The following is a 16,065-nucleotide window of genomic DNA, read 5'->3' as shown; positions in this document are numbered from 1 at the left end:
CTCTTTGTTTCCACTGCTACCTCATACTTGTTTAAGTGCTCCATTCTCTTCTCTCCTATGTACTAAAAGTGGAGAGAAGGTGCTAGAACCAAGGTTGAGGTATAATTTGTGGGAAAGAGAGAAGAAAAAAAATCCTGACCTCCAATGCCAACAAAATTTCAGTATCAGTCAGTACTTCTCCCCTTTTTCTTAAAGTATTTATCTCATTGTTTTTTAATGATAAAACAGTACTAACATTAATTTAAACCACATTGACAAAAAGTTTGGGTGTTTACATATGGATCCAGCACTTAGAATCCTGTTGAACTAGGGCATTATAAGCCAGGTGCTTACATATGGATCCAGCACTGAGACTCCTGTTGAACTAGGTCATTATAAGCCAAGTGTTTGAACCATCCTAACAAAAAATAATTATTAAACTTTCCAAATCAGGCATCTCCTGACTTCTTAACTATGTCCAAAAGATAAGGGGTTAGTCTATGAAGCCAATGGGACTTAGTAGGAGCACGGAGAAGACCAAAAACACCTCACCCACTACACCATATGATGTAGGGCTCCATAGCCACCCCAGAAAGAACCAAACAAGGCCTAGAGTTGCTGCCTAGCACCCTGCAACCCTGCCAGAAGTAGGGGAAAATTTGTCCCAACATAAAGGGCAAGTTTGTAATTTTGGGCAATCCTAGCCAAGCACAGTTAGGTTCAGCTAAATTCAATTGTGTTAGGAATCTAGTCCTACTGGTGTTTTGTTTTTGAGCCAGTTTAGGTTGAGATAAGTAGGATTCCTAATTGGAGTAGGAGTCCTATTCAAAATAGAAGTCCTTCTTTGTTTCTATTTCAAAGTTGAATACTAGTAGAGGTTGCCTAGTAAAGGCTATAAATGCATATGACCAAAACAGTTTTGATTAATAAAATTATTGAAAAGGAGTTATAGTAGAGGATTGAAGGTCTGGTCTGGATTTCTAGCATTCTCCAGTGTAGGATGGTCCTGCATCTGCTGCTAGGCTTTTGTGTTTTTCATCTGAAATTCTTCATTTGCAACCCCTAAAAGCAGTGAGTACTCATCCCCACCCCTTCCACCTCGGCACACCTCCAACCCCATTGCACCATTGCCCCCCCCCCGGCCGCCGCCCAAGTGTGTGGCACCCTCTCCTTTGCCCCAAACCCTAAATTCTAGATCTCTCGATCCCCTTTTGGAATCATCGTTCCTTCCCTTCCTTAGTACTATATCACCACCCTAGGCCTAACCACCCCCTAAAAACCCTAGAAAATTGAAATCATAGTTTCCCTAAACCCTAGACTTCTGAAACATGAATATGAGACCACAACTTCAAGTCTTAGATTTAGGTTTTCTTCAACCCGAAGCATCTAAACCATAACCAAACCCTAATTATCCTCTTCTCAGACCCTATAACCCCTAAACAGCTCCTAAAACCTTAGCTGTAGGGTTTTGAGAAACCCTAGTTTTGCCTATTGATTCATTAATTGATCTTTGTTTTTGGCCCTCATCCTTTACAGCTACATCAAGTGGTATCAAAGCTATGGGTGAATTCAGGAAAGCTAGAGCTTTAGAGGTTATACAAAAATCCCTACTAGATGTCTTGCAATGGTACAAGGTTTGTCAACTAGGATGGCTTACTAGAGCAAAATTGTAGAGAGAGCTGCTCACTCCTCCCTCACAGTTAGATTCTCAAATAGTTATTCTTCTTATGGGAGAAAGTAGTGAAAATCACAGGCACAGAGAAAATGCTTCAGTAGGTGGTGGTTACAAAGAAGACAGAGAGCAGAATCATCACACTCGGGACTCTAGGTATGACAACCCCATGTATGGTAAATATAAAGGTGATGAAAGACCTCCCCAAAGAAGACCCAATCAAACCCCCAGTCACTCTAGAAGAGCATATCGGATCCTAATTTAATGGAGGACAGGAACAAAGAAGAGGTGGAGATCTTCACAAAGTCAAGTTCGAACTCAATGAATTCTATGGGTCCCTAGACCCCAGGTGTTCTACAACTGGAGAGCTACCCTAGATGAGTATTTTGATTGGTATGACTCATCAGAAGATAGGAAGATGATGTTGGCCCAAACCAAGTTAGTAGGTGCTGCCCGAGATTGGTGGAACCCAACTAAACGGGAACTGCATTATGAAGGTAATGAACTCACTACTTGGAACCAGATGAGAAGGGAGTCGACAGAGTGATATCCACCCAAACATTAGAAATAAAAGAGCAGTTCCACACCCCAAAGCAAGGAAATTTGTCTATGGTAGATTACATCCAGCAATTTGACTCCTTAGCATCTAGGATAGGGAATAAAGAAAACAAGTTAGGACTATGACCCTTTCAAACTTGGCCTATGACACTTGGATTGAGTGATATACGTGAACTTAGGGGTCTATTTGATAAGCCCCTAAAAGTTGAAATCTTGTTGAGCTAGAGAAGATACAACACCTAAAATTCTGACTACAATAGAGGCATCCTCACCTATTGCCATCTCCACATTTCCTTTACGTGTGCAAACCCTCTAGAGTAGAATATAGGAGTAGGGGCCCCAAACAACAGCAGCAAGTCAAAGAATGCTTCTACTGTCATGAAAAGGGCCACTTTTCTAGAGAGTGCCCTCAAAGAAGGGGAATGTCTGTCCTTGGTGCGAAACCCCAATGCCCTGAGAAAGATCTTCTTTGCCCTCCACTGAAAGCAGGTTTAGAGGACAATTATGATGAATAGTACCTAGACCAAGAGACTCACTTGAATGAGACGTCCAAGATCTTGGTTACAGCGTATGACGGAGAAGATTGGAGGAGGAGCCGTATCTCCTGCACCTGGCTTAAGGCAGGAGAGCACCGAGTCGGACAATGGTGTATGGTGGGCAGTAGTGTCAATGAGGACCAGAGAGTTTTGTCAAGAAGCCTGACCTCAAGACTGAAAAGCACCCCAACCTTACAAAGTATCCCTCCTTAATAGTGCCAAGCTAGAGTTTCTTCGAGATGTCTGGTGAAGGAGAATCGAAGCAAGGAAGCATAGTCATGGCAGCAATGCAATAGGGGTGCAGAAATGATTCAAAACTTTCCTTCCAATCATCAAACTGCTTCAATTGAACATCTTATGAGTAGTTAAACTTCCATTAAAGGTTTCCTTTTTGAAATGTATCTTATATTATCCAGCTAGGGAACTCTTTTCCTTTGTAGGGTTTCAAGTGAGGTGGAGGAAGCACAAGTGACATAAATAAACTCTCATATTGACTGCTCCATACCAAGTTTGAAAAGGCTAATGGGTCAACAAGGGATCAGTTTATGTAACCCCCAAATTAAGGGCCAGTCTTTAGGATCAACTAAATTAACTTCCACCTTAAATTAGTGTTCCTTAAATCCTGCTTTAGGGAGACGGGGCTGTTTAGGGTTTAGGGGATATGGTGATCTTTTGTGATATGAGTTATGAAGGGATGCCTTCTTAGGGGGAAGGGTTAGGTTAATGCTTCGCTCTAAAATGATATTTAGGATCTCAAGGATACATAGCCCATCCATTGGAGATATGGGATAAACTCCTTGGTTTGGGGAATTGGGGTCTATAGGCATTAGAATGGGTTGAAACTTGGAGGGAATATAGTAATAATACAGGGATATGATCTCTCAAGTTTGGAGGGGTTTGGTTGCTAAAATTAGAAGATATGAAGGTTCTTGTTTTTATGGTTTTGGGAAGTACGAAAATTGGATAAAATAATTATTTCTTGAAATCAAACAATGAGAATGGGGTCAAACTAGGATCTAAGATCACATGGATTTGACCTTGAATTTTGGGTCTCTAAAAAAGTCCGAAAATTCAAGAAATAAAAAATTAAAAGAAAAAATGTGTGATGGAAGGGTAGGGTTGAGGAAGAGAAGAATTAGAGTTAGGGGAAAGGAATATGGAAGCCGCAAGCTTGGGGAGGGTGAAAAGAGAAGGCCATGATCGGAGAAAGAGAAGGGGGGAGGGTTGGGGCCCGTGGGGGTGACTACTTGTTGATGGAGGTTGATTAAAGAACTTTAGAAAATAGAATGCTCAAAGCAATCCGCCGGTCTCCTCATTGGAAACCCATGACCCACTCCATACCTGTTCCGTCAATCAAATTTTATTAATAATTAAAGCTGTTTTGTTTTACAAGTGTGGGGCTATATCGATAGCCTGACATTGAAGGATTTAGACTAGGACTGAAAATTAGATAGTAAATCAAACTAGGACTTCTAGTTGATTCATGACTCCCATTCTACTAAGGACTCTCACATATCTCAACCTAGGATGATTCAAATTACAAAACAAGAGTACAGCTAGTCTCCCAGTAGAACTTGGATTATAACTAAAGGAATCCTTCTCTAAATAGGACTCCTAACTAGACTAGGACTTTTTCAAAACTTAACGATGACTGAGATAGATAATAATGTAAAAATAGGACTGGATTCCTAATAAAATTCTGCATCTAACAAGACCAACTTGGACTGGACTAGGCTGTATGACCAAAATGCCCTTGTTGATAAGATACTCTATGCTGCTGAGCTAGTCCTTAGGGTGGGCAGCAACCCTTCTTTCAGCCCTTGGTTTTCTCTTAGGTCGGTCTGGTTCACAGCAGAGAGGAGAGGATTGAGAGGTAAATTGTTTGAGCCAATTGTGCATTACACCAAACCTGCCTAGAGAGGTTAAAAGGTAATAAGAACAAAATTTGAAATTACATCTTAACATGACTTCTAATAACATGTGAAAGATACCTTTAATATATTACTTCTAACAAAAGCATGAATTAGAAAGTCAGGAAACAGCATGTAAAATTGGTAATCTCATCAAAGTCGAAGTTGAATGACTAGAGAAACCTTCCTAACTAAATTAGGAAGTGGGAAACTAGAAGTTGCCAATTTCGGAGAGTATCTGGACTTGTTACAATGCACATACATCATTAAACTTCACTATTAATTAAAAAGGATAGAACTGAATGCTCATAGGGAAGTCCACACAATATGGAGGTGACAAACCAAAAATCCTGGAAGAAAAAAATAAAAAACCTTAGAAATTAAGAGATGACTAACTTACCTACAGAAAGAAAGAGAATCTCAGATGGAATAAGAGAAGAAAGAGACGGATAGACAAATAGAATAAAGAGGTTCTCCCACCTTTCTCCTCAAGGGCTCTCACCTCACATTCTTTAAGTCTTCTACATAAGAAAAATTAATGTCATTAATAAATCATGGGGTATGACTTTTGGATACACAGCTTCATGCTTAAAAGAAAGTCATACCCAGTGGACAAGGCTTCCACTTGCTGGGGGTCATGTATACATAGCCTTACCCAGCGCTTTCACATAGAGGATATTTCCAGACTCAAACCATGAGCAATTTTATCATTTCAACAAGACTCCAAATGTACACTGTCTGTGAAATTTAAAAGTAACAGCAAGTGCACGGTATCGTGTAGCTAACGGGTCGATCTCAAGGAGATATGCCACTTAGAATTCAACTTCTTAATAGTAATGCGAGAGTGGAATGATTCAATTTTTGTTAACTAATTAACTAAACTAAACGATCCTAATCTATACATTTAATGTAATCAAATTGAAACGAAAAATAAATTAAACACAATCAATCCAAAAATAAAAGACAAGAAAAAAATGCGAACAACAAAAATAAAAGGAAAAGGAAGTGATCCGAGTGTCAGCTCTGGATCGAGGGAAGGGGAATATAATAATAATGACTTTGACCGTGGACCCTTTGCCGTAGCTTACAGTCCACCGATCGGGGGAACGGATATTAAAGAGAAAAAAACCAGTGCAAAAAGTAAATAACAGAAAGTAAATAACAAAGCAATAAACAAAGCAATAAAAGGAAAAGGAAGCCTTAACCAAAGAGAGGCACGACTATAGGCATCTCTGATCAAGGATCCAGGGGAAGGGAGAACAATAAACAGTGCTCAAAGGAAATTGCAAAAAGTAAATGGAAACCTTAACCAAAAAGAGGCACGACTGTAGGCATCTCTGATCAAGGATCCAGGGGAAGGGAGAACAATAAATAATGCTGAAAGTAAATCCTAAATTAAGAATATGGAGGGGTAGATAGAAGTGGGAATGGAGGGAGGAGAGAAGATTAATAAAGAAGGTTACTTACTTGCGAATTGAACAAACGATTCGAATCTCAACCAACCCTAACAACCAGATCTAGATCTAGAATGATCTAAATTTGAAATTGCTACACCCAGAGAAAAACGAATCTAAAAACTTGAACTTGAACTTGAAAATTTGAACTTCAAATGCATTACATAAAAAAAAAATTAAACCTAAACATTCAATCTAGAAATTAAAATCTCACAAATGCAAGCAAAGAAAACTAAAGAAAGCCTGAATAAACTGAAGAGAGAAGAAAGAATGCTTCTACTAAGCTCTAGAACATGTTCTCCTTTGATGGAGTATGCTCTCCTTTTATAGAGTTTAAATGAGATATGAAGCACGGCTGAATTTGAATAAAACTCAGGGTTTCTATCTAACTTAGCCAATTAGGGTTTTGACGTACTAATCACGCCGACTTAGAGTGATCGGATGCATAATTTCACCGTTGGATTTGAGGTTTAAGTAGTCGTGAAGCTCTCCTCCAAAAATCAGCACGATCAGACATCGGATGACCGTTCGATGAAGGGTTCGATCGAAACTTGACAGAGGCATTCAAAAACGGGATTTTTCCTCTTTTTCTTTCTTTAATTAAATCCAAGATAGGAAATAAGATATTGAGGTATGCAAGGACTCTTTTCCATTTGGACTCTCTCAATAATATCTCGGTAGATTTGATTTAAAATCTCAGCCGTAGATCAAATTTGCCTTCTTTATCTCTTCAATATTTCGGAGTTGGCCCATAATCACACATCTCTAGCCCATCATGCTCCAGATCAGGCCCATTTTCGCATTTGAGAATTTGAATGGACTTCTTGACGTGTAAAATAGCATGATTCAAGCCCAAAACAATAAATATTTGCTTAAATCTTGAAAAGTCCTAAAATCTGCAAAAACAACATAAAACCCAAGGTAACTCCACTCTTAAGTGTATAAAATGCATGCTTTATGCCCTAAGATTTCACACATAAATGTGCTCATCATACACCTCTATAATTAAAGCCAAGTATACAAATTTTTTAGGTCACAAGAAAACTTTGATACTCATGGCTAGGAAGAAAGATAAGAAGTTCTACGCTGATCCGAAATAGGAAGTAAACAAACAAGCATGTTAACAAGGTTAATGCACATGCTGAGATTACTTTTCTTCTTTTATTTTATTTCTTTCCTTGTTCAATTTGTTTCCTTTCTCTTCCTTTTGCTTGGGTGTCAAGGAAGACTAGTTTAAGATTCAATATTGGATTTTATTTGTTTCCTTTGTAACCAGACATGAGCATATACCCAGATCTGCATGTTATTTGTTTCCTATATAACACGATCTTCTAAATCTGGAAAATTAAAAGTAATAATTATGGCTTGAGGGGGAGAATTACAGCATGGGCAATTCTTTCCCTCTTTCTTCTCCATCTCTTTTCTCTTATCTCTTCTTCTTCTTCTTCTTCTCTGCTACTGCTGCTCTGAGTGACCTTTAATAACATAGCCAACTGTCCCACATGACCTGATATGGGGTGAACCCGAAAAAGACCAGCTGCAGGACTGGCTCAGTTGCCCATTGGTCGGGTCCACTTATCTTAGGATCATAGCCAGTCCCCTTAGGTTCCTTTGGCTGCAATTGCATCCGAGAGAGTTCTTATGATCCATAGTGTAGCTCATGGCTTGGAAGAGATGTTTACTAATGGGGGTGAACTGAACCTGAAGGCTCTGAACCAAACTTGGACCAGGGTTTATGCATACATTGTGTTGAAGTTTTGTTTGAATTTGTCTGTCAACTGTAGTTGTTGAATAGTTGGTAATAATTCTGAACATATCACCTCCAACTTTACAGTTTCGAATTAGCTGTTTCTGTGCAAAATATTTCTTAGATACTTTAAGGTTTGAGTTTCCATGGCTTTCACTTTGATCCTATATGTTAATTTATCAAACCAGACAAAAGCCACCTTGTTTGATTTATTTAAATGTGTAGGAGGGAGAATTCGTGAGCCTTCCGGTCAAAAGATTGAGGAAAAGGCAAATGCGGAATTTCTTCCTCTGCCTTATGGTTTCCCAAGTAAGTCATGTTTATCTTTTTTATTCTTTTTTCTTGCTTTCTGAATCTTTCTACTAAAATTCTTTTTTTGTTAATGAATTCATTCTAAACACCTTTTCGTTCTCCCCCACCGTCCCAACCCCCCCACCCACCCACCTTGATGGAGTTGGGATGTGAGCAGTGTGAGCCACATTTTGACTCAACAACTACAATCAAATATAGACTAATAGAAAACCAACAGGCAGTAAGTAATCTGAAGCTTATTTTTTAGATGGAACCAACTTGTATTCAAAATCACACCGACCAATTAGAACTTGCTGTCATGATGAAGACTGACAAGTATCTCTTGTTTTCTTGAATAAGTTTATTTCTGTACAATATCAGAGGCATCAGTTCTTGTAAAAGGTGATGTGAGATGTGACAACCTGAATAATAGAATTCCCTGTTTGACTGAATGTCCAAACCATGAATGTTGCTGTTTATATACAGGAAGAGGGTTTCTCCCACCACCAGCATGGGATTGAATTTTCTCCCTTACCACCCTAGGTCAAGATCTCATCTTGTCTTGGTTTCTCAACCCTGCCAAGATGACCAAGATACTGAATTTTGCCGAAATCTGATACAAGGTCTACCAGATTCTGGTATTATGTTTCAGTGGTCTCAGGCACATTTTGGGTCTGAGTCTTCTTGGACAGCTTATTTTAAGGCCATTTTGGGTCTGATACTTCTTGGACAGCTTATTTTAAGGCTTATAAACAACTTCCATGGTTAGTTTAGGAAAGAAAAAAAAAACCAAAGTGATTTTTCAGATTCACCCTCATGCTTGCCTGAATGTGATCAAATCTGAATATATACTAACACAGTGACACATCTAAACATGCTTGAATTGTAAATTCACATAAATGATAAGCAATTTCAATTGAGAATGAAGAAAGATACTTAACCTAATAAAAGTACATACTTAAGGTGTGTCAAATTCTCAAAATACAACACTTTTGCCGTTACCAGTATATTTTTACCGTACTAAAACAATTTTTTAAAATGATAGTGGCATACCATAACAAATTCGACTATGAAATGACATAGGCTGCACCTCAAAAACTTGTAGAAAGCCCTTTCATATTTTTCCATAATTTTCAAATCCAAAACTTGTATCTGTTTCCCATTTTTTATAATTTTTGTATAATTTTTCTAATATTGAGAACTAAAATAAATAATTATGGGATGGAAAAATATTTCGACACCATGAAGCTGTAGATTGGCCCAAAGTTTCCAGATTTTAAGTTCATAGGTCGGCTACGGTGCTCATGTGAACAATTTGCTTATACATTTTTCAAAAAATATAGTTTTGATGGTTACTTAAATCTTGGTGTAGGGAGTTTCAATCCCCCATATCCACATGTCTGCCAGTGTTTTTCCCAAAAAAATCCACTTGATTTTAGGTAAAGCATGCTCAAAATGGTTAAAAGCCCCCTCCTAGAAGTTTTTTTTGTCAAAAGTAAAGAGGAAAAATGCTTGGTCAATCTAGTTTGACCTTGGTTTTGTCCCTTTTTCTTCAATTATGCCCCTTGAATTGTAGAAATCTCAAAAAAGGATCAAAATTTTGGTCAAAATTATATACGAAAAACTTTGACCCCCCATCTCATTTTAGTGGGGTTGAGATTCTAGATTTCAAGAGATTTTAAACCATGCCAACCACCAAGTGGTGTAATGAAGTTATCATCCTGTGGACCCAACAATTTCAAAATTAGATTAAAAGAAATAGTAGAAAAATATATATCTAAGACCCTCGCTCTTTGTGAAAGCATGGAGAAGGATCCACAGTTTGACATTTTGTGGATCTCTCTTTCTCCCTTCCTGGGAAAGGATCCATACAGGACCTTTTGGACAGATACTTTCACCATATATACAGTGAGAGGATGAGAAGTGATCAAATCGAAATATAAAGAAAACAAGGCCAAATGTTCAAGGACCAGTGGAGAGCTTCTTATATTAACTTGGTATGAATTTTACTAGAAGGCCAAATCATATGATGATTTTTCTAGAAGACTCAATTTTATCTGTGTGGGGAATTAGAATTTAATTGTTTGTTTTTCTGAATAATTTCTTTGATGCTTTGTGGTTGTCTATCAAGCAACCTTATCTCTTTCGTTTCTAGTTCCAGCTTTAGAAAAGCAATTTAGGTTTTGTTTAGAAGTTTTTATTTTGAGTTTCTTCCATATCTTGCAAATTTATAATTTTCTCTTATTTGTTAGGAAAGCATAGCTGCCCATAAAGATATAATAACCATGAAGACCACCCCGACCAAGTTTGATGAATGAGATCTGAGAGGCCTGGCTGGTGAGAGCCAAAACCCATTTGTGTGGAGCATGAGAAATTTCATTATCTCCCACTACCTTCTATTCTCCCTTCTTCTTTGTCCTCTACTCCATGGTTATAGCAGCAAAGCGACCAAAGCAATTGGGGCGCCGTCTTGGCGTTTAGGCGGCAATAAAGTGACCAAAGCGGTTTAGTCAATATTTTTAATTTAACTACTTTTAATACAAATACTTTTTATAATAAACTAAAGTACTGAACATACATTCAACAATCACATTCATAAAAATAAAAATAAAAAAACATTCAAGAATCACAATTATGAATATGCCTCATTATTTCGATTTCCAAGTCATTGTTTATTTAATGATTCATTGATTATCAATGTTGAATATGGCTCATGCTTCACATTCTGTTGCCGACGGGCATTTTGAGCCTCGGAGTTCATTTGCAAATTGGGCATTGATTCCAAAATGGCTCACATATTTAAATTTATATACGGCATTGTAGAATAAATTATGATTAAAAAATACTATGCACAAATTAAAAAATGTAAAAAAAAGTGGCTGCTTTAACATCTAGGCGGCAATATGGCGCAAAAGACGGCAAAGCGGTAGTGCCTAAGCAAAAAAGCGGTAAGAAATCAGCTCGTTAATTAAGCGGTCACAATTTAAGCGGTTCAAAAACTGGTTTGCCGCCTAGGCGGACACTTTGATAACCATGCTCTACTCCTAACCCTGATTGATGTCTCTTTGTCTCTGCAACAATCTCACTGGGAGTCTTTGCATACCTGAATCAGTCCCTTAATCGATAATAAGCGTTTTTACTAATGTTTTATCACAAGACAGCTATAACCAACCCCCCCCCCCAAGTTGCTCTGCTGCTTGCAATATTTGAATAAACTTTTCTCAAGTTTGGGCTCTGTTCCAGCAGGGCTTTAGAGGGGTTAAATCTCATTTGCAAGAGGTTCAGTTGATCCTTCAGCCCAGTATCTGACTGGTTTGGCGTACTTATCTTAACCTTCTAATTGCTGTTGTTTGTCCTTAGGCATCGTGATGCAAGCATATCACATCTCAACTGGCCATGTATATTTCTAGGCTTTCACACTTTTGGTGTATATTCATAATGATACCATGAGAGCCTTTAGGGTGTCCCCAAGATATGTTTTCTGATACCCCTATACAATTACAACCTGTCTTTGCTCAATGAATACAAAACATCCATGCAGCTGGGGCAAGGGCCCCTGGCTCAACAACAAGCGTTGGCTTAACGTTTGGGGGGGGGTGATTTAGTAGCAGATTAGCAATAGGCGGCAAAGTCACTTGTTACCTATTCCATTAGGAACTGCAGATTTTTTGGTACATCAGATTCATGCATTTACTGTCCACTATAGCATTGTTCCAACCAAGTTCTTTAGCATTCCTATGGCTGGTTTAGCTAGAAACTTAATTTTCTAATTTCTGCTATCTGCTTACTAATATGCTTGATAGATAATAGATATGATTTGGATATTTAGCACCATCCGCCAGAGTTCCTGAATCACTCATTATAAATATGAACTGATACCAGCAAACTGATTTGTGATTACCAATAAAAAAACCATAACAAAGAACTAATGCAGTAGCCTGTAGGAAATAAACAAACTGCCCAGCACGAGTAGTACTAATAAAGAACCAAATCTGGACAGTAACCACTGGAACTCAAAGTCAAATATGTTTTGGATGGGCTATAACTAAGTCTGGTGAGATAAAGTATCCAACAGAGAACAAAAACCAAAATATCACAAATTCATAATGATTAAATTGAGAAATAAAAACCAGCATCCAAAAAACTCAATTCTCAAATTACAAACCCAGAATTTGGGAGTTCAATTAGAAGAAAATCTATGTTATAGATGGCCACCAAATTTTGGTCAAAGGACCCTGGTAAATAGGCCCTAAGTAGACCTAATATATTGGCAATTTTGGACCTACAGATTCTCAGTTATAGGGAACTCAATCAGTCAAAAAATCCTAGGAAAAACAAGGGTAGTGCTTGGTATTTTATTTATTCTCAGTTATAGAGAATCTCAATCCGTCCAAAAACCTAGAAAAAAAGGGGCATTGCCTGACATTTTATTTATTGATTGAGACTGATATATTAGCCTGTAAACCTGGTGATGTTCTCAAGGATCATCATCAGAAGCTTGCAATCTGTGGCATCAAGAACCTGCCAACAGGCATCAGTTTTGATGATTGGCTGGTAATCTTATCAATTCACAGTTATTGGAGACCACATATCTTTTGCAGTGGGTGTGATGAGAAAATTGACAGTATCACCTAAGCATGTACACTGGGAAGCAGCATCTTGCATTCTCTGCTATCTGGAAGGTGCTTTTGAAGAGAAATGCTTATTTACATGCCTCTTCAACATGCTAATATTGTTGGTTACTCTGATGCTGATTGTGCTGGTGCTGAGGGTGATACATCTGCCTTGTGTCACTGTATGTTTATTGGAATTAACCTTGTCAATGGAAGATTAAATAACAAATAATAGTGGTAATGTCTAGTATTGGTACTGAATATAGGGCAATGGCTCATAATGCAGTTGTACCGGTGCAGTTTGAATCTTTTCTTGAAGAGCTTGGTTTTTCAATTGATATGTACTATAGCAGTAAACTTGTTTTATGCATTGCTAGTGTTCCACAAGTACTGAGCATATTGAAGTTTATTGTACTCCCAACTCCAATTCTTGGTTTCTCCTCAACTGCTTGGTGATTTGTTCTGTAAATTTTTGCTTAAAAATTAAGTTCAAGGATGTGATGTTTGTGCTCCAGCTTGAGGGGGAATGTCAAAAATTATATAGCTCAAGAGCATACTTGTCCACTCCTATGTTTTTAGTCATAGATACAGTGTTAAATATGGATACAGTTTAAGGCATGGATACTTTCATTCTGAGGGTACCTTTCTGCCCAGTACTACTTCATTCTAATATTCATTACGTAATGGTAGATTCATTTCTATCAGTACTAAGGTTTCACTAATTGGAGCTGTCCGTTTCTGTTAGGGTGTGCCAATGATTTACATGGGTGACGAGTATGGTCATACAAAGGGAGGCAACAATAATACATACTGCCATGATAACTATGTGATATTCTACTCCCTCTGAAACCCCTTGCTTTTCACAAACAAGATTGTTTTCAAAGTGTTTCTAAGCTTAATCAGTTATAACTGCAGCTTAATTATTTTCGCTGGGATAAGAAGGAAGAGTCCTCCTCTGACTTCTTCAGGTTTTGCCGTCTCATGACAAAGTTTAGGCGGTAATTCCTCCCTCATATTATCAATACAATTATTTCTTAAACAGAATTTTCTTTCCATTTACTAAACTCTGCATAAGCTCATCCTTATGGAATGACATGCAGTGAATGTGAATCCCTGGGTTTAAGTGACTTCCCTACAGCAAAGAGACTGCAGTGGCATGGACACATACCTGGAATCCCAGACTGGTCTGAAACAAGCCGATTTGTGGCCTTCTCGTTGGTGAGTTGCTACTCTGTTTTTCTTTCTGATTCAATTCTAGTTTTATGCTTCTTGACCATGTTTCATTTTCACAAGTTTATCATTAATGGTAATTGGCTGTGTCATTATAGCCAACCTCATTAAGTTGGAATAAGGCTTGAATGTTGTTGTAATTGTTATGGTTAATTACAAGCAAGAACTTTGCTTGTATGATTGGATTGTGCTACCAATTTTTTCAACTGTGCTCTGGTCAAAATCCATTGTTGTTCCCACAAACTGCCAGGTTTGGTGTGATACCAGTGAACAGTGACATCATGCCACACATTTTTAATGGTGGAACTTCCCATTCTTTTGAGAGAAAAAAAAAACAAACAAACAACCAATACAGTTTCCTTCTGTGGCCTTAACTGATGGTTATGATTGTCTGTCGAAAGATACTGCAAGCCTGGAGAATTAGCATGTTGGCTCTGAAAAATATTTTTCCCATTGTTAATTCACCCTCGTGCTGCTAATCATTTTGTGGATATTGAATGCAACTAGTCCTTATTAATTTTTCTCTATTTTTCCGCAGATTGATTCAGTGCATGGAGAGATTTATGTAGCATTCAACACTAGCCATTTACCTGTCATTGTTTCCCTACCAGAAAGGCCTGGTTATAGATGGGAACCCCTGGTTGATACTAGCAAGCCATCACCATTTGACTTCCTTTCAGAAGACATACCAGAAAGGGATGCAGCCATCAAACAATATGCCCACTTCCTTGATGCCAACTCATACCCAATGCTGAGTTATTCATCCATAATCCTGCTGCTTTCTCCGGATGACCGGATTTAACTCATGTCACCTTCTCTGCCAATGGATTGGTCTCAGTAAACACCCTTGCAATCACTGCAAGAAACTACTGTAAGACGTAGCTGGATAATGTGATTGAAACTAAATCTCAATGGAAAAGGAATAAGAAAATATTTATGTCTGTGTTGAAACTAGAGGCATCATGTTCAATGTCTGGGACGTGATTGAGAATTTAGTTACTACTTACTATGGCTGCTGCAAAAAAATTATATCTTTCAGGTGAAAGTTTATGTTGAAACAAATGGTACCTATAAACATGTATTGAAGGTTAGAAAAGGTAAGAAAAAAAATATTGGAGGTTGTAAAAAGAAAATGGTAAAACAAATTCAAACTGGACTTCTGCATATAGAAGATCAGGGGTTTTATGGGATTGCCCAACGGGTTCTCTCATTTTAGGCACAAACCACTTGTAAGTACCGAGATTAAGAGGACTTGTTAGAACATTAAAAGAGTTCAAATGTAAATGTTTGGTTGCTTGTCCAAAGTAGGCGACACTTCATCTGCTTTTGCCAACTCTCCTAACCAGGTACAAGCCGGGATCTATCCCACCCTGTGCTGGGGCAGGGCGTCTGGGAAGGGGTCGGGCGATCATTTTAACCTACTTAAGCATAGACGGAGGAATCCGGATCATCACCCCATCAGGGGAGCACCCCGGCAGCTTTACCACCACAAGTAAAAAATAATAAAATAAAAAAATCTCATCACCCAACCCCTGGTCCCCCTATATTTATGGTGGTAAAGCCATCGGGGAGCGTGCAGGACAATTGATGAAATCAAGAAGAGAGAGTAGCTTGATGGGAAATTAAGATGTATTACCAAAGGAAGCAAGGTACAGAACGACTCATCTTGGTATGCATGTTTTCAGGAACCAGTCATAGGGCCAAGGTAGACAGTCACGTCATGTAAGTACATAGCGATTTTATAAAAGGTAGCAGCAGATATGTATGCCCTTTAGAGTCCGTATCCTACAAGTGATGCTAGAAAGAAATCCTCTCCAATGATGGACTCTAGATAGTGGGTAGAGAATTGTGCTTCCTTTGTACCTTTCTATCATCACTTAGGAGGGAGTCTATCTTTGAGAAGTGATAAGGTGGACTAGAGGTGGATTTCTTTGATATATATAGTTGAAAAATGTGAGGGGAATACAATTCTTTACCCTCATGCCTAGAGGATCCCAATTCCTAGTGACCTTGTGGATCTGCCAAGAGTTCCAGCATTTTAACACAACAAACATCCGGTTGCCAACTTCGTTTTC

General features: G+C 38.3%; 1 protein-coding gene across 1 annotated transcript in view; it reads left to right on the top strand.

Annotated features, from left to right (window-relative positions):
• The window catches only part of ISA1 (isoamylase 1), an 87,348-nt gene extending 71,922 nt beyond the window's left edge, over nt 1–15,426 (top strand). The window contains exons 14-18 of the mRNA XM_089154929.1: nt 8,082–8,165; nt 13,506–13,586; nt 13,676–13,758; nt 13,861–13,978; nt 14,529–15,426. Of these exons, the coding sequence (XP_089011055.1) occupies nt 8,082–8,165; nt 13,506–13,586; nt 13,676–13,758; nt 13,861–13,978; nt 14,529–14,792 (630 nt within the window). The 3' untranslated portion in view covers nt 14,793–15,426. The remainder of the gene's footprint in view (nt 1–8,081; nt 8,166–13,505; nt 13,587–13,675; nt 13,759–13,860; nt 13,979–14,528) is intronic.
• Nucleotides 15,427–16,065: the final 639 nt, after the last annotated feature.

This window comes from Hakea prostrata, chromosome 5, assembly GCF_041222555.1.
Source record: "Hakea prostrata isolate BN-2017 chromosome 5, UWA_Hpros_2, whole genome shotgun sequence".
Lineage (NCBI taxonomy): Eukaryota > Viridiplantae > Streptophyta > Magnoliopsida > Proteales > Proteaceae > Hakea > Hakea prostrata.
This window is presented reverse-complemented; position numbering and strand designations above follow the sequence as displayed.